The sequence below is a fragment of the Paramisgurnus dabryanus genome, chromosome 1 (genome assembly GCF_030506205.2).
Source record: "Paramisgurnus dabryanus chromosome 1, PD_genome_1.1, whole genome shotgun sequence".
NCBI lineage: Eukaryota > Metazoa > Chordata > Actinopteri > Cypriniformes > Cobitidae > Paramisgurnus > Paramisgurnus dabryanus.
This window is the reverse complement of record NC_133337.1, coordinates 60,077,869-60,096,719: the sequence shown is the minus strand read 5'-3', so window position 1 is coordinate 60,096,719 and position 18,851 is coordinate 60,077,869. Positions and strand designations below refer to the sequence as shown.

Here is an 18,851-nt window from a genome sequence, read left to right as displayed (position 1 = left end):
CAGTGTGATCAGGACCCGACGCGAAGCGGAGGGTCTTGTGTCACACTGAAGGGGCTTATTTCCCGATAACTACCGGCTGCCTCTACATTATCCCGCTTATTACACGGCTACTTGTCACATAAGAAAAAAAACGGACATGAATATGAATTTGAAACATTTTATTGGCATATTTGTTTTAAATTAACATTTTTATCCTTCCGCGAAACTTTGCACAGATGCATAAAATGATCGTAATACCTTATTAAGATCCTCTGCTTCATACTTGTCTGTCTCCATTTTTTCTGTTTTAGCCAGTCTTTGAGAAGTTTTAATGCCCATTCTGTATTTTTTTGTGTGTTGGCTTCGTAGCTGTCATGCTCTATTTTGTCAAGTTCAGTCTCGGTAAGCTGTCTGTGTCTTGTCGTGGTTGTCCAGTGTTTGTCACAAGATGGCGCCAAACAGTAATCTTTATTGATCTTTATTGGCACGGAGCGATTTTACTCGTACAAGTAGTACCGGTGGAGCGGTTATTATTTGAAAAGAACGAACCTGCAAATGTCTCAACTGACCAATCAGAATCAAGCATTCCAGAGAGCCGTGTAATAACATGATATAATAAATGATCTATATGGTATTTAGAGCTAAAAATTCACATACCTACTCTGGGGACACCAAAGATTTATTTTACATGTTAAAAAGTCTTGTGAAATGTCCCCACATAGACACATAAACAACAATAAAATCTTGATTTTCACCACAAGGGGACTTTAATAAAGTTGGGAGTGCACCTATGCTGCATTGAAATGCTAGGTTTAGGTTTAAGAACAGCGCTTCTTTATTAAAATAAGATTTTTTTTCTGGTTAAGATTACTTACCAAATCAGCATGTAAACATGCCTCACTGTTTGTCTTTTCTTTAAACTTGTACAGATGGCTTTGAGCACAAGGCTTTGTCTCCTGTTGGTGATTTTCCTCATGGCTTTTCTCTGGACCTGTCACCCTCAGACAGCTCTGGTGGAACCTACATGTGGGATGAGGAGGGGCTGGGAGGCTCTGGACAGCTTTGTGGGAGCTACGACTCTGATCCTAATAGCACTGTGAGTAAGAACTTTGCTAATGAAGGCTTTGCCTTATTTAGCAACGGAAAAAGTGGTGTTATGTGATACATACTATTATGCTTTTTTACAAAGTTTCATTAAACTTGGGTAGTTTGGGTAGCAGATCCAATTATACCCCTTTTCAAACTGACACTGTGGTGGGAGCTCCTTCTACTGACGTTACAGGTTTCCCGGTTCGAGACCAGCTAAATTTTAGGGCCAATTCTGAAATGGCATCAGGGTATGAAGCCATGGTTTTATTTTGTGAATAAAAGCGCAGCACGGTACCTGATTAGCTTCGAGCTCAGGTGCCACTCCCATTGGAATAAGAGGTAGAAGTGGTGTTTGGCACAGCAGGGAAGGGTGACATTATAATACGTGCAAATTATTTGTGCATTATGGTTGATATTGTAAATATGAGTATTGTTTTTCTATCATGAGCTCATTTGATTGTTGGGTAGGTCAACGTGAGATTTGTCCTGTTATTAGACCTCAGTTACTGGATAAAGAGTCAGAGCTTGAATTATTAAAGGTGTGGTTTTGATTACTCATCGTAACACTCACAGAGCTCTTATTGGCTCTTGTTGATCATAGTCATTTGTCTTTTTGAAACTAGCCAATCAGATTATCAGCCTTTTTGCAGTCAGTAGATAGTGATATCAAAGTCAAATGACAGGATGACTTTGCATTTGTGCTTACGGCGCTAGCCATCTCTTGGTATTATGGGTTGCTTTACTGTCTATAATACAATCTCATCTGTAACTGAAACATGCATTATTATCTTAATATTTTAAAGCTAGTTTATGGACAACACACTTTCATTTCTGGGCCATAAGTATCTGTGGCAGGTAGCTTCAACATTCTTAAATCCCACAGCGTGCTTGTGGTTTTTCAGCTGTATCTCTGTGCAACACAAATATTAATTTGTGATTAAGTGTCATACCGGTTTTAATTCGTAAAACCTGATCGCCTGGCATGTTCAGGCAAAACGTTTGCAAACACTTATGTAAATATGCTGCAGGGTTAAAATTTGTATCAATTCCCCTACATTAACACAAAGTTACTGAAACTAAACATGTACTGTACTGTACTGTACGCATTTGGCAAATGCCGTCTGTCCAAAGCAACTCACACTGCATTCAAGGGTACATTTTACCAGTGGATGTTCCCTGGATATTAACCCATGAGCCCTTTACAGCACCATGCTCTGCAACAAGAGCCTAATGAAACAACAGCGAGTATTATATGTTTCTTTATTACTATGTTTAGCCTAATGTGGTGTTATTGTATTTTATATCTTTTGACTAGAAACTTCCAAGCTAATTATTTCTTCTTTAACTTTGTTTACGTTTTAGAAATGCTGCTTTAAGAAACATGACACAGTGGAAAACAGTAATTGCATATTCATAGCATTATATTTAATGACTTGGTTTATTGTTTTAATACTTCATATTATTATTATTACATATTAATATTACATATTCAATTATACTTGGTTCTGATAGCAGAATGCCACTTACATATAATCTCACTTTTCCATTGCATAGTACCCCACAGTTTGGTTTGGGTCGGGTCAGCTTACTTTTGGGAGCTTTTCCATTGGGTGCAGTACGTAGTACCAGATACTTTTTTTTTAAGTGGCTGGTATAAGGGGGCCATCTTGAGGATATTTGATGTCATAGCTAAAGTGCTGTGCAAAAGTCTTAGGCCACCATCACCTGTTTAGTTGTTTTAGCAAAGTTTTAATGTCCATATTTATTTTTCACTCTTTTTTAAGTTACAAACAGAAATACAGGAAATATGTACACAAAACCATTTTCAGAACTAAATGTCTTCTTCATGCATCGGTCAGTATTTAGTGTGACCTCTTTTGGCACGAAACACATTTTGAGCTTTTTTGAGGAGCCTAAAGTCCTGAAGTCATTCGATTAGAATTAGAAAATTAGGATTTAATTTCATTTAGGTTTAAGAGATCCTGCAGTTTCCTGCTATTGCTCAAGTGGAAAGGGGAGTTTACCCTAAAACTTGACACTTCAGCTTATACTTTTATACGGTTTTTAATACTACATACACATGTCCTGTATTTGGTGGCCTAAGACTTTTGCACAGGACTGTATACGCACTCAATTATGATTTTTTTTAGCGAATGTTTATGACAGATGGTTTGCACTTTATTTTTCAAGTAGGGCTAATAATAATCTGGTAATTTTGTTTAGACAGTGTATTCGATGTTTATATATTTTTTCCATACTACCAAGCACAATGCTGAAAAACCTTGTCACACAGCAACACGAGTTGTTGTCATTGTTAAAGACAAGGTGAAAGACTGGATATTTTGCCCATGCTCATGTCCAACATAACATCTCTTTGTTGTGTATATCTTACTGTATTTACATATACTTACACAAACAAGATCATTTCTATACTGCTTTAGAGATTGTTCCTTGAATAGCTCAGTGGTAGAGTATTGCTTTAGCAGCACAAAAGGAACACACATACTGATATATGCACACATACTGGGCTTTAAACAAAAAAGTCTCAGAAATGGTAAAATCTCATTTTTAAGATTGAGAATAACTCCAGATATGCAGGATTTGACTATAGCTGTGACTTATAAGATAGGGAACAGAGACAACAAACCAGCACAGAACAGCAAACACAAGGGGATTAAATGGGAAAGGAAATGAGGAGGATAATGAGGGAAGACATGTGCAAGTCAACTAATAATAAAAACAAACTTAAAGTCTCTGTAAAGTCAATTTTGAAAATTGTTTCTTAACACATCTTAAATGATAAAAATGTATCACTGAAACCCGCCAAAAAGACTGTAAACTACTGAATTGCAGAGTTAGGGGCAGGACACACCAAAGCTTTTTTTATGCGGCTGAAAACACCTGGAGGACACTGAATGGCAGCTGTTTTTTTCAGCTGAGCACCAGTTTTCTTCAGCTGAGCGCTTTGGTAGCTGTGATACTTGAGCTGTGAGCCGATTGGTTGTTTTGATACTTGCCCCGCCCCTCCTCCACTGTGATTGGACAGCCGTGTGAGAACTGACATTGACGAGCTTTTCACCCAAAGTTGGATATTTTTCAACTCTTGGCACTCAGCGCTGAACGCGGAAAAAACGCTGAGCGTGGAAGAAAACCGCTAGCTGCTGGCTTTTTTGAAAAACGCAGAGCTTCCATTGGAAACAATAGCTTTGGTGTGCACGCCTCCTTAGATCGTAAAACAGTTTTTTTTTTAGCATTTCTGTGTTCAGGATTATTTGAGCAGGGTTAAAACGGTTGCTCAATGACGCACTTGAGACCTCATGCATGGCCCCGCCCCTAACATAATCCCGGTAGAAACTCACAATTATATTCATTCATTCATTCGTTTACGCTGGAGAAAAAAAATTACAATCTACCGCTGACAGCCAGTGTGTGATATATAATTATACTTTTATTGCACTGTATGTACCCAAAGTGAGTTATGCATGTCTAATATAATTTCTTTGAGAACAGTAAGGGGCCAGTCACACCAATAGCGTTTATGGCAGTTGCAGGCGCCTTTTTTGAATGATATTCTATGGGCAGGGCGCGTTTGCGCGCTGTTTATGCGCGCCGAGCGCCTTGCGGTTTTTTGCCGCCTGCCGCGCACGCGTTTTTGAAGGAGCGCTGAGAGCGGAGAAGCGCCCGACGTCATTCGTGTCTTTCCATTGTCCAATCGAATGAGGGGAGAGGCGGGCCTTACGTTGTGGTGAGGGAAGTTTACTGTTGCTTTGAAGAACCGGACTCCACTCGCTCACTCTCTCCTGCGTGTTTGTGCACCTCTCATCCTCAAACAAGGTCAGAGCAAGCGTCCTCTTTTTAAAGTTTCTGCTGATATGACAGTTAACAGCAAAAGAGCGCTCACGCTTCAATATTTGATTGACAAGACAGCTGACTCGGTGGTTGCTTAGCAATATGAAAAGCCGCGTCGCACTGCTCTTTTTTTAAAAAAGGCAGTGCGTCGCGCCTTGCGTTTGCAAGCGTTTAAAGCGCTTTTGGTGTGACTGAAGCCTAAGACAGTTTTGATTAAAGATCCTTCATAGCCCATGTGAGTTGTCTAACTGAAGGGAATGTATGGCACTAAAATCCAGTGCCTGCTGTGCTTTGTCAGGGTGTGAATTAGGGTTATGAGAAGCTGATGGTGTATTTCTCTGTCAGGAGTGGCTAAGACAGATGGACTCTTTTACACCTTTTGCAAGCCACCTGTTCCTACCTGGACTTTATTGACCTTGAAAAAGCTAAAATTGGTGTATGCCAAAAAATATTCAGACTTATAAAACCGTGTGCACGCACACCTTTAAGCAATGTTCCCCTTATAAGTAACAGAACACTTGAAATTGTGAATGTGAATCAGCCTCATATCCCTCGGTGAACTCGGTATCGCAGTCTAAATTCTAAAGTCTTATTCAAAATATTGGAGACCCCACTCGGGTTGCCAGACACATACAGGAGCAAATTTGACAATGGAAAGCATACATTTATCTGGTCATTTTTTTTTTCTAATTACAAACTCCTTCATATGGATTTTACAGTACCTCAATCTGCAGCTCATTTCAGAGGTTGCGTCCACCAGAGGTTGCATTTATGGACCATTAAAGCAGCCATGATAACTGCCAACCGAGCTGTCCAAATACACTATTGGGTAAATTTAATTGGCAGTGGGCAAAATCACAAAACAAAAACAGACATTCAGGTCCGGAAGGCGCATTTTAAAAAGAGAATAACTGGCTACAGCATTGTTTTTTAAAGAAACAGATACGTAAACTTATTTTCCTAAATATCTATGAATATAATATAGTATTTGTTTTATTTAGTACAGACAAAAACCTACATACAGCAAAAAAAGTTTAATTTGCACAAAGTGGAAGTTAAAATGTTGTCTTAATTGTGGACATCTGGAATACAAAACATTTATTTCATTTTAACTAAGATGATGTGATTCATATAATGTAAAGTTCCTATTATATGCCACAGAGAATACCAATTAAAAGTCTCCCATTTAAAATTAACTTTCAAACAAATTTGCAGCCAGCAGTGTCACTGAAGATTAAATCAAACTTTAAAATCATCTGGAAATTAAAGCTCGACCACCCCTTCTTTTTTAAGCCTAAAGTCATATAGCAGGTTGAGTATGATGTAAAATACAGTACAAAACATAAACCATTAAAATGTCATTGGCAGGTCTTTGGGAAACATGTGATACCTCTTCAACACAATGGCCCGCATATCAAAATTAATGAGGTTGTCATTTTTCCCAAGGCACAATCAGTTTTGGAGAATCTTTTATCAAATAGAAGTTAATTAGCAAATTCAGCAAACAACCAAACACACACACTTGCACACCAAAATGTGTCACACCAAGGCATAGAAGCTACCCTGTATCCAGCCAAGCGAGCAGACTCAGAGCGACGCTGTTTCCTTCTCTCTCCTCTCCATTTTGTCTTGATGGAACGTCTGTCACGCTGAGATATCAGTGCTCCTCCTCTGATTGGCTGAGTCAAAAAGGATGATTTCCTGCCCACTGCCTATGTGTATTTGTTCAGACAGTACAGCTGACCCAGTGTCCCTGTATGTCTGTACCTGCTGTGTGATTCACATTATGCTGAGCAGAGGATTATAAAAGTCATAGAACTTTGTTCCAAAGTGATGTCACTTGTTGGGTTTACATTATTATTTGGTTATCTGTATTGGTGTAGACACGGAGGCTGCTAATTGTATCATGTGTTGTACATTTCGCACTTGCTTGTAAGTTTTGATGGTAATTGAGACTAATTAATTAAATCAATTAATTAAATTGTTCAGACCGAAAAGGTGCCTTCCCAGCACGTCTCCAGGAAAATTAAGATGCTGTTTTTATTTATTATTACTTCTGCATGTTGTTCAAAATCCATATGACTTGGGCAATAAAAGAAAAAGTATACTCTTTATCTTTGCATGCAATGAGTGTGAATGACTACCATGGCTATGAAGCTCCAAAAATGACCTTAACAATTTATTTTAATATTTCAAATCTTCTGAAGTTATTCTACAGCTTTGTGTGAGGAATGAAGAAAAATCTTAAATTGTTAGTAGATGAAACCTTTCACCTTGTCTGTAGTCCAAATTCTCCTTAATTTTATGCAAGATGAGATCTAATGGCATATTCAAAAAGTCACACGAAAGAAAGAAAGTCTAGTTTTCCAAGATGGGTTTGAAACAATTATCAATTATTATTGGATGAGCTTTTCTTTTAGAGTGTGAAATGATTCTGCTCCACTAGGGGGCAGTGTTGGTCTAGAATGTATGAATTGGTATGCATTACTGTAAATGTCATGAGATAAAACGACATTCTCATATCTCACTTTTTGGTCCCTCTTTCATTTGTCCCGTATCTCTTGCTTTCAGTCTGGTTGTATAAGCTTTTAAGCCAACATTCTCAGCATTGTCTAGTCATTTTGGCCCGACGCAGCTTTCTCAAGAAACGTCTGATGTTGTTGTTTGCCAAATGTCATTTAAGTGTCCTATGGCACTGAATACTTTAGGAGAGCATGTATTTCTTTTTTTTTTTTGTAAAATCTGAACTGGCTTTGCTAACAGAAATCTTTAATACTATATCACCAAGAAAATCTTAAAATACATTCATGTAGTGTCAATGTAAAGAGTTCACCTAATGCAACATTAAGTTTGCATCAGGTGAACTCTTTACCTTGACACTTCACATGAATGGCAATGCTGCTTTAGAGCTGATGGGGGCAGCAAAGATACCTTTTGAAATGTTTAGGAAAACAAAAACGATCAGTAAAACCAATTTTAAAACATTTACACAGAGACGGTTCCTGCTAGGCTACCATTATAAGAACAGAATTGGAGAGATGGAAGGATATAGACACTTTTTTGGAGAGAATTGAGATTTGTGATCGTAATGTCATACCACATTTGTAGTGACATGGCGGCACAAGTGAATAGTCATCCACTGTCAGAAAAACAATTAAAACATTTTCCCTAGCTGTCACTATTGCACTTAAAAGACTACATATTAGTACTCAGAAGTACATGTTGGTACTTAAGTATGCATATAAGTACCTCAAAGGTACAAATGTATACATATTATCTACCTAAATGGTACATATAAGCACCCAACCCTTTAGAACCTAATTCAAAATTTAGGTTGTTTGCATACTTTTTTTTTAACTGTCAACTTTTAACACAATGTGCTATCATCAAGTGCAGTTTTTTTCAGAAGATTTTTACCCCAGTGCTCCAGGCATTTTCAGGCCTAGTCCACATGGACACGGGTATTTTTATAACCGTGACTTTTTTACGCGGTTCGGACGTTCGTCCACACGAAAACGCAGTATCAGTGCACTGAAACATTTTTAAAAAACCCTGCCAGGGTGAGTATTTTAAGAAACGCCGGTTGCAGTGTTGTCGTGTAGACAGTAAAACCGGGGTTTTTGCCTTGCAACGTTCTGATTGGCCAAGATGGCTTTATGATTTGGGTTATATTGCCGCCTGCTGGCATGACATGCTTGAGTCTTGACCGTGCTTGATAGCGTGCTTTTGCTTTTTTTACATGAGGATGGAAATTTCTTTTAAACCTAGCATGTGTGGATGGGATTTTTTGGAGGAAAAACTCTGGTTATAAAAAATACACGTGTCCATGTGGACTAGGCCTCAATCTAATCAAATAAAATTAGTGATCAAAAGAATCTTAACACTTTAGAGTTTAAAAATATACTTTAGTATATACACACACGTCAAATTTAGTGTTACCGATATACAAGGTTTTCATTTATAAGGCCTTTTTACTCCAGTTCTCCTTTCGTTTTCACTCCATTTACTCAAATCTGCTGCACTTTAAAGTATTTTACAAAGAAGCTAGGCAAAATCGCATTCATAATTGTAGAAAATCACCTCTGATAATGTATGCAAATTTGCCTAGCTTCTCCATGAAATACGGCTCTAGCTGTGTCTGAAACCGCTCCCTCGTTCACTCATTCACTATTCCCTATATAGTGAGCGATTTCTGACACTGATTTAAATACCATGCGTCAGAGAGCTGTCGCAGAGGTTTGTCATAAACCCTTACACGTGTGGCTTTATTGATTGTACTACTGTGAAACAATAAAGTTTACTTTCTTACAGTTTGTCACATTTATCAAGTTTAGTGTATTAGTTGATAATAAAGAGAACAAAACAACTGTTGTTTATTTATTGTTTAATAAAGAAAGGTATTTGATTTTAATTAAAAGATATCACAATTATTTATTATTTTTTAGTAGAAAATAACTGACAACAAGAACTAACAAAAGTGTATAATCGTAAATTGTTTTTTTTTTTTTTTTTGTTTACTGTCAGTATCCTTCATCTGATTCCACTTACACCTTCGTCTCCTGTTGCATCATGGGAAATATCAGTGAGCGAGTGTACATCGAATTTACCCTCAAAATCAGAATGCATTGTGGGTAAAAAGTATTGAACGAATGTAGGGAATGAAGTTGTTCACTCAGGTTTTGGACAACACTACAAAATGGCGAACACCCGATATAGTGCACTATATAGTGGATAGGGAGCGGTTTCGGACACAGCTGTGTAGAGATGCCGCTTCATCTGAAAGCAGGTGATGGCGATTTACTGCTAATCACTGAACCGGCTTTACTGATAAAATACGCATTTTTGCCTAGCTCTAGTGGAAGGGCCTTCAAATATTGTTGTGGGCAATAGGAAGGCCTTGAAGAGAAAAAAGTATAGAGAACCAATGCTGTACACCAGGGATATCCCAAATCTTACCCTGGAGGGCCGGAGCAGTACAGAGTTTAGGCCCGACCCTAATCAAACTTACCCACCTGTGATTATCTAGTGATCATGAAGAACTTTATAAGCTTGCTCAGGTGTGTTTGATCAGGGTTGGAGCTAAACTATGCAGTGCTCCGGCCCTCCAGGGTAAGATTTGGGAAACCCTGCTGTACACCATTCATCTTTAAAATATTTTGTTGACCATAAATTGCCTTTTTTAGCATTATAATGTCTAAAAATCCTAATCTGGGATTAACTAGAACATACCGGAACATAAGTGATGGAATTTTAGTTTTGGAAACCCTCTTTACTACATCTTTATTGGGAACTTAAATGGACAAAAGCTAAAACAAATGTAAATTTAAAGCATTTTAAACTTTCCGTTTTCTTTTTTATTTTATTTTCATTTCCGTTCACATAAGTCTCACAACCCCCAGACCTTAATTACATGGAAAACAACATCTACTGTGTCTTTTTACAGCTCTTTCTGTGACGTGTGCCTCAGAGCTGGGATATTTGTTCTCTGTCCCATTGTGAAGTCTCTCTGGGTTGTTCATTAGCTAGCAAGATGAGCTTAGCTTTGTTTTGAGCCATTAGGATACACTTAAAACGACTCCAGCATCAGGAATTGTGCTAAATGAACAATATTTACAGGGCATAAGGGACCAGACCGAGCTGAGCCAATGATGCTGCATATAGCAGTTTTAGAAGCCATGCTAAACAACCATTTAGACTGCCCAACTCTCCTTATAAATACAGCAAATAGAGAACAGTGAGGAGAGAATGTGTATTTCTTTGTAATTCACACATATGTGAAAGTTTCCACTTCAAACTACATGACTTACTCTACTCCAATGGCTTTAAGCACCGAAAATGACAGAAAATGTTATCATCTGACTGTTTGTCTTTCTGTCTGTTTGTCTGTCTGCGTGATAGAATAGCATTTATATTTAAGGACTTCAGTTTAAAGAATAAAAATCTTCTTTACGTGTTATGTAATATGTATATGGACCATTTTCTTTTCATTTTGTGTTACACTCAGAAACATAGCTAGGTTAAGACTGACATGAGGCTGAATACGTTATGGCGGAATTTACATTTTTGGGGGCTTTTAAAACACTCTTTGTGCTATTTTTGGTGAATGATGCTCTTGCGGGTTGGTTGACGTTGTAGTGGCTGTCTACCATGAGAAGTTACTTGAGCTCTGATCTGATCACATGCCATAATGGTCCTGACCTACCTCTTCACTTTACTGATGCTACTTGACAATTCCATTATCCTTCAGCTTCCTCTACATCTTCAACAGCCATCATGTGGAGTGAGGACGACATGTGGCCTCCTTCTGGGTAACCTTGTCTTGTTTCGTCTGATCTGATTATCTAGTTTTCGGTTGCTGTAATTGTTCCCCCTCTACTTGTTCTACTTCTCACTCTTTACTGTCCTCTCGTTTATTGGACTAACACTTGTCCTACATTTGACTACCATCTTAAATCAAGTCCGCGTTTTAGAAGATTGCAGAATCAAGCTAAAAAGTGAAACCAATTGGCTAACTATTATTGTTCAACAAGAGCAAAATGCTAATTCATTCTGATTCAATAGGGGGCAAAAAAAACACATTTCAGCTGGTCTACCAACTAGGTTTTATGGCTCAGGCAAGGGCATAAAAGTTGGGTTACTTGTTTGTTGACCAAAGAGCTTAGAGGTGGAGCAAAAGGTAAAAAATGTAGGTTCTCTGCTTACTGGTTGATCTGATTTTAATCAACATTGTTTTTCGGGCATTTGAGTCGGCTGTAATTCTTTACCATTAGGCCTGCATAATGGATAAAGCTGATTCTGTCCTTCATTAAATCATTGACTGTTTAAAATGGCTATGTTAACAAAGAATTGATGAGCTTAAAACAACAGGCATTATACTTGATTAGTCTTGTTTTCATCCTCTCTGCCGGTTTTCTTTTGTTTGGTCTCCCTCTCCGAGACCATCGCCTGGAGCGCAACAGAATTTTAATACAGTGCGTTAAGGCTGTCACACGCCAGTGGCACATGGACCCCTCTGAAATATTGATGAGAGACGTCCTTATCTCCCTCTGCTTCTAAAAACTTGATTGATTTATTTTTTCTTCTCTGTAATAGTCCATCAGCTTTATCGTATTCTCTGGTTTGCTTCGCGTAGCTGCCAAGACTTATAATAGCATAACTACACACACACACACACACACACACACACACACACACACACACACACACACACACACACACACACACACACACACACACACACACACACACACACACACACACACACACACACAAAAAAACAAGAACATATTTGTGCTAAAAAATCCAACAGGCTGGGTTAGTAAATACGTTTTTCATCTACCCTTATGAAATTACCCAGACAGCACACGACATCCGTCCCGGAGTTGTCTTACCATATGCAAAACCATGATTTTACTAAAGTAACCATGGTTTAATCATCGCATTTGTAGCAATACCATGGTTTAACTATGGTTGTTTTGGTTTAAACCGTATAACAGGGCACATATTATGCAAATCCACTTTTACAAGGTGTTGGACATAAATGTGTGTTGGAGGTGTGTGAACACAACAACCCTACAATGAAAAAAAATCCACCCTATCCTTATTTTTACTTCACATTAAACCAAAGCAGTCTCATCAAACATGCTGTTTTGAGTCTTTTGTTAATGTGACGTCACACAAGCAAAGCCACGGCCATAACCAGTGACGGACTGGTTAATGAAGCTATTCCAAATGTGTTTGTGGTGCTAATGCGGCTAAAAGTACTATTGTCTCAGACTGTATTCACAGAAATAAGATCAGTTGGTTAGGGATTGAGAAACTAACTCATTTGCATTTAAATCAGGTGTGCATCATACGTCCTGAAAAGTGAAGCTGCTGGCTCTTTGATCGCCCCCTGGTGGCTGGCTGCAGTACAAGTCATAAACCCGGTTATCTCCATGCAAACAAACGGGACTTGGGTCAAAATCAAAAAAGATATTACACTTTCATTAAAATTTTCTTATTTTCCATGTGGTGATGTTGATGGTGATGATCTAAGTGAAACCGGCTTCTGAAATGAAGTAAGGCAGGGCTGGATTTGTCCATGGAGATTTGATTGGATAACTTGAAGTTGGGTCGTGTTGCTAATTGCTAATAGCAGCAATCTTCTCCCGGACTCCGCCCACTCGCCATACCATTTGACTGGAAGTAAAGATGAGGAGGGGAGGCATTTGTTATTAAAGTTTATGGGGGCACATTAATTACAAAAAAATAATAAAGCTCACAGATAAGTCATTTGTAAAAAAGCAATACCACCACAATATTTCAAAACCTATTACAGTTTTTTTATTTTTTTTCATGGCGACTTTAAGCTGAAACTTACAAACACATTCTAGACACATTCTACCATGGTTAATTTCCATAAGGGTTGTGTTTATTGCCCTAAATTCTGTATTGAAGACTCTGGGGGTTAATAGTGCTGGATTGTGGAGGATGGAGAAAACTGCTGGCTTTGATAATCAGTTCCTTTAGTTTGGTTGAGCATTGCATTACAGTAGCAGTGCCAAGGTTGTGGGTTCGGTGCCAAGGAAGCATGCATGTTAATAAAATTTATAGCTTAAAGGCATTATGATAAATGATCGTAAACACAAAGTTGACGGTACCCACTGACTTCCACATTATTATTTTTTTCCTACTATGACAGTCAATGGACAGTCAACTTTGTGCTTACCATCATTTTTCAAAATATCTTTGTTTGTGTTCAACAAATAAAGAAACTCTGGGTGAACTATCCCTTTAGGTTAAACAGTCGGTGGCATTTATAAAAAAAGACTTTTTGGATGCTCTGTTTATAGAGACAGAGCGCCGCGCGTCATAACCTGAAAACCACGCCCACCGGGGGGGAAAACAATCCAACCGTCTCCATTGACTTTGTATTGCGAGAGGCTGCCTCCTTGTCATTTCTGGCTTATAACAAAAAACAGAATAATGCCTAAAAACTGCTGTGTGACAGTATGTACAGCTAACAAGCCAAAGATCCCAGAAATAAGTTTTTATAAGCTATCGAGCCGTAAAACACAGCTTTTAAGGAGAAAAAGTCCCTAGTGGACGCAGTTCTACTAATATGAGTACTATGAAAAGTTGCCTGTTTCCATTTATGTGTCTTTAAACGCTCGTTTTTGGGGTCGACAGCTTATAAAAACATATTTACAGATTAAAAATTAAAATTAAAAACAGAATAATACATAAAAGCTGCTGTGTGACAAGGTGTACAGCTAAAAAGCCAAAAAACCCAGAAATAAGTTTTTTTTAAGCTGTCGACCTCATAAAACGAGCGTTTAAAGAAACAAAAGTGGAAACAGGCAACTTTTCATAGTACTTCTATTAGTAGAACTGCGTCCACTAGGGGGAAACATAGTCGGCGATCCACTTTATTCTCCTTAAAAGCTGGGTTTTACGGCTCGACAGCTTATAAAAACTTATTTCTGGGTTCTTTGGCTTGTTAGCTGTACATATTGTCACACAGCAGCTTTTAGGCATTATTCTGTTTTTTGTTATAAGCCAGAAATGACAAGGAGGCAGCCTCTCGCAATACAAAGTCAATGGAGACGGTTGGATTGTTTTCCCCCCCGGTGGGCGTGGTTTTCAAATTTGCATATCGGCGCTCTGTCTCTATAGTATACAACCTACATAGTTGACTGAGACGTACTCGGTTATTACAAACTGGACACGGAAAACCATCCATCCTTGGTGTAACCAATGAGCAAGGTAATTGGATGAGTGAGGTAGTGTGTTTGAATAGAGGCCATCACATCTGGGTCGTGTTTAAAAGGCTGCGTTCCTTTCAAACATGGCTTCAAAAAGACTATTGTGTGAAGGCCTCGATTTGAAGGCTATATGAGAAATGTCCCTTTTGTTGCTTTAATGAAAAATACACCATGAAATGGCAAATGACTGTCTAAAAGACTAAAAAGGCCAAAAATGGTGCACCGACAGTAAAGTTCATCGATGTAACACTTCCTGTGTCTTGAGCAGAGAAAAACAAGACTGCTCTGAGAGCTTGAGAGAGAGAATCTCCCAAAGAAAGACAGCAGATAATGATGTATTGTCTGTAAATGCTGAAAGGTTTCTTATTTGGTTTCTGCTGGCAAGGTCATCATTTCTGTTCTCTGGTTTGGTCCCACAGATGAGACTTCTGAGGATAGGGAGGATTTAATAGACTGCTGTCCTATTTTATATGCATTTTACAGACAATTTTAAAAACATAAGACATTTAAGACTAATAAATTCCAAAAAACGCTTGGTTTGTTCTAGGTTGTTCATAGGTTTGTTTATTACTTAACAATGGGTTCTTTCCAGTCTGAAACCAGCTGTTGGTTAAAAACAACTCAGCATTTTTGTGAGCGTAGTCTTTTTTGTTAATAGGGCGAATGTTAAAGCCCAGATTAAAGGACTAGTTCGGTATTTTACACTTTAAGCCCTGTTTTCAGATTGTTTATGATAAAATAGAACAGTTTTGACTGAAATTTGGACATATGCTGCTGGCCCGAGAATTTTCGGTTTCCGCCGCCGGAAACGGAAATGGAGTTGTTTTATTCTTGCAATTGGCAAAGGTGGATTATTGCCACCAACTGGGCTAGAGTGTCTATTATTCAAGCTCTCAACGGGGTGTGAGGCGTTTGGAAAAATAGGTTCACAAGTTTACAACGAATGGTAAAACACCTGTTGGAAAGCATCTTTTGCAGCGATTTTTGTGTGAGCATATCAGTGAACACCCCTAACCACTCGGTGAGTTTCACGTCTTTGTAAACGAAAGTTTAATGCATTTTAGGAAGGATTGTTCCAGTGCATATGCAGCCATTGTAGAGGTGGGAGGTGAAACAACAAACACCCGAAAATTCTCATGCCAGCATCATATGTCCAAATTTCAGTCAAAACCGTTCTATTTCATCATAAACAATCTGAAAACAGGGCTTTAAGTGTAAAATACCAAACTTGTCCTTTAAACAAATGCTAGATCAAAAACTTCAAAAAGTTGTGTGGCTATCAGTCACTGGGGACCTGTTTTAATAATCTAAGTGCATGGTCTAAAGTGCACAGCACAAGTGTATTTGTGGGTGTCCGAATTCACTTTTGCTAGTTTAACGATTGGGAAAAAGGGTCGGCGTGCCCTGCGCATGGTCTAAATGAGTTGACCCTATTCTCTTCATGAATAATGGGTGTGTTTTGGGCATAGCGTGCAATAAACCAGAGTCTCTGCGCTTTCTAAATGGCAGATTCCCTATTTACATGGTGGAATTTAAGCAGAATAAGTAGAGAAAGAAGACCACAAGTTCAAGTACAAATTTTTTTTTATTGAAATGGTTATTTTTTGTAATTATAGCTTTGGTTTTCTTTAAAAGTCATTATTTCAGTTGTGGGGTAATAAGTAAAATGGCAGGGTTTTAACTGCTAAAAAAGTATGGCCACATGATCACTGTAATCTCAGAATTTAAGAATTATTACTAATACCTTTACACTGTAAAAAGATTCCGTAGAAATTACAGTATTACTGGCAGCTGGATGCCAGTAACTTACTGTAAATTTAAATTTATGTTATTTACTGACAACAGTTTGTTCAAAGTTAAATGAACATTAAACATTAACAAGTCTTTGTCTTACAGAATAAAAATATAAAATAACAGCCTCATGCAAAGCATTCTGGGAACCAAAAATCCTCATCAACCTTTTTCTGGGTTTTTCCTTCAGATTTTGTTTCCCAGAATGCTTTGCTTGAGGCTGTTATTTTAGTTTTATTCTGTAAAGATACAGACTTGCTAATGTTTAATTTTCATTTAACTTTGAACAAACTGTTGCAGGTAATTAACATAAATTTAAATCTACAGTAAGTTACTGGCATCCAGCTGCCAGTAATACTGTAAATTCTACGGAATCTTTTTACAGTGTATGTCTTGAACCTACATAAATATAAAGTACATCTGCAGTGTTTTTTCTTACAGAATTCCAGCTTAGCAAACCCTTTGATATCCAGATCTCTGCAATGCATAATTTTCTGTGTCCTGTGTCTACCAAAGTGTTTTTTCCTGATGCCAGCATACCTTTCAGTTGTTTCCAATTAAAGCCCTGGATTTTTAAAAACCGGTGGCAGCTAACGAGGCGGTGAGTTTTTATCCTGAGTACGTATCAGCATTCTTTCCATGCTCTGCATTGAGCACTCCCAGTTTTAACTGGGCTCAAAGAGTTGAAAAAAGTTCAACTTTTAGTAAAATGCTGAGAATGTCAATGTCACTTTTTACTCTGTCATCCAATCACAGTGGAGGAGGGGAAGACAAACACTACGGCAACCAATCGCCGCATTATACAGTCTGATAAACAAAACAAAGGATTATAGCAACTAAAATGATCAGCCACATTTAAACGCTCTGGTGGACACAGGATCTTTTTAATGTTACCTAATGTAAATTCTATATGGCCCAAATACATCCGTGTATATTGCTTTTTGTCTGTAAATCAAAAACTACACAAATGGTTAGATAGTTCTGTGTCCTTAATAGCAGTGAAATGTTTAGGCAGATCTATAAATACAGCAACTATTCCTCCACCTCTAATAGACCTGCACAAATGGCTAATCTGCACTAAAGCTGCCATCTAAGTTTCATTCAAAATCATAACATTTATGTTCTTTGTCATTAAAAGCTGACAGCAATCCAGTGAGGATGTCGGAGAAGGGGAAAGTGTGTGTGCTGAGAGGGTCTGTGGTGTTTCTGGAAGTTTAAATATGTTATCTTGACTTTCCTGGCTGTTTTCCAGACGGATGTCCTTTGGTGAGGGCTTTTTGGTTTTTATTATTGTCCTTGTGGGATTTGTCATTTGATGTCCATCCAGGTGCTTATGTGATGTCCTGCGGTCCTTTAAGCACTGTCTATGTGAATGTGTGCCATTCAGAAGTGGATTGGCTCGTCCTGATGGTAGATAATGGAGGGAGAAAAGGACAGTTTAAAACAGTTCACAAAGAGAAAAGATTGAAGTTTTCAACAAGTCCTCTCATGTTGTAGGTTTTTACAGCCATGCAGTTTAACATCAAGTTACCGAGATTACATAGTTGTTCCGTTTTATACAACACTAAAGAGTTATTGCTCTTTGCTCCCCCTACAGGTTACAAGCGTAATTGTTCATTAGCACTGTCGTAAATACTGCAGCATAGCTGGCTCTGATTGGATTGTATGTCTGCCGTAAAGCAAGTTTTTGTAGTTTTCACTCGAACTACAGGACCACTACCCGATGGTTGGAAACTTCTTTAGTGCGGTTTTGGACGATAGAGGGCTGCAAAGCGAATGTGAAAGTGCCATTCACCCTGTTTTGAGTGGATGAACCACTGAAACTTTTTTGGAAACGTTATGTTAAGGTAAAAAAAAACTCTTTGGTGTTGCTTTAAGGTTTTTGCTTTATACATCAGATTAGAAACATTTAATTTTATGAATTTATAAATGTAGAAACATTCATAAAAATGTATGGTTTTAAAGATATGTAGGTGTAAAAAAAAAGTACTCAAAAATGTTACTCAAGTGAAAGTACAAGTACTAGGTGTAAATTTTACTCAATTAAAAGTAGGGATGTCCCGATCAGGTTTTTTTGCCCTCGAGTCCGAGTCCGAGTCATTTGATTTTGAGTATCTGCCGATACCGAGTCCCGATCCGATACTTCTATAATACATAAAAAAAAGAATAAAGAGCGAAAAAACAGAACCAGGATGCTCCTTATGTCATGCAGCACGCATTGCTGTTTCTGTGTGGAGTCAAAAGAGTCTAACTCTGTGCCAGTGCATAACTACAGATGTGTTAAAAATAATGAATATATAGTATATATGTTCAGGGGTTAAATTGGGGTTTGTTTTGTGGGGAGGCTCTGTTGGGAGGGAGGGTTCGAGGGGTAACATGTTTAATCCTGATGACAGC

The 18,851-nt window shown here is 38.1% G+C and overlaps 1 protein-coding gene across 5 annotated transcripts in view; it reads left to right on the top strand.

The window, feature by feature from the left end:
- The window catches only part of ccser2b (coiled-coil serine-rich protein 2b), a 158,837-nt gene that overhangs the window by 23,953 nt on the left and 116,033 nt on the right, over positions 1 to 18,851 (top strand). For all 5 annotated transcript variants that reach the window (XM_065242656.1, XM_065242655.1, XM_065242653.1 and 2 more), the window contains exon 3: positions 909 to 1,075. In XM_065242656.1, coding sequence (XP_065098728.1) covers positions 909 to 1,075 — 167 coding nt within the window. The remainder of the gene's footprint in view (positions 1 to 908; positions 1,076 to 18,851) is intronic.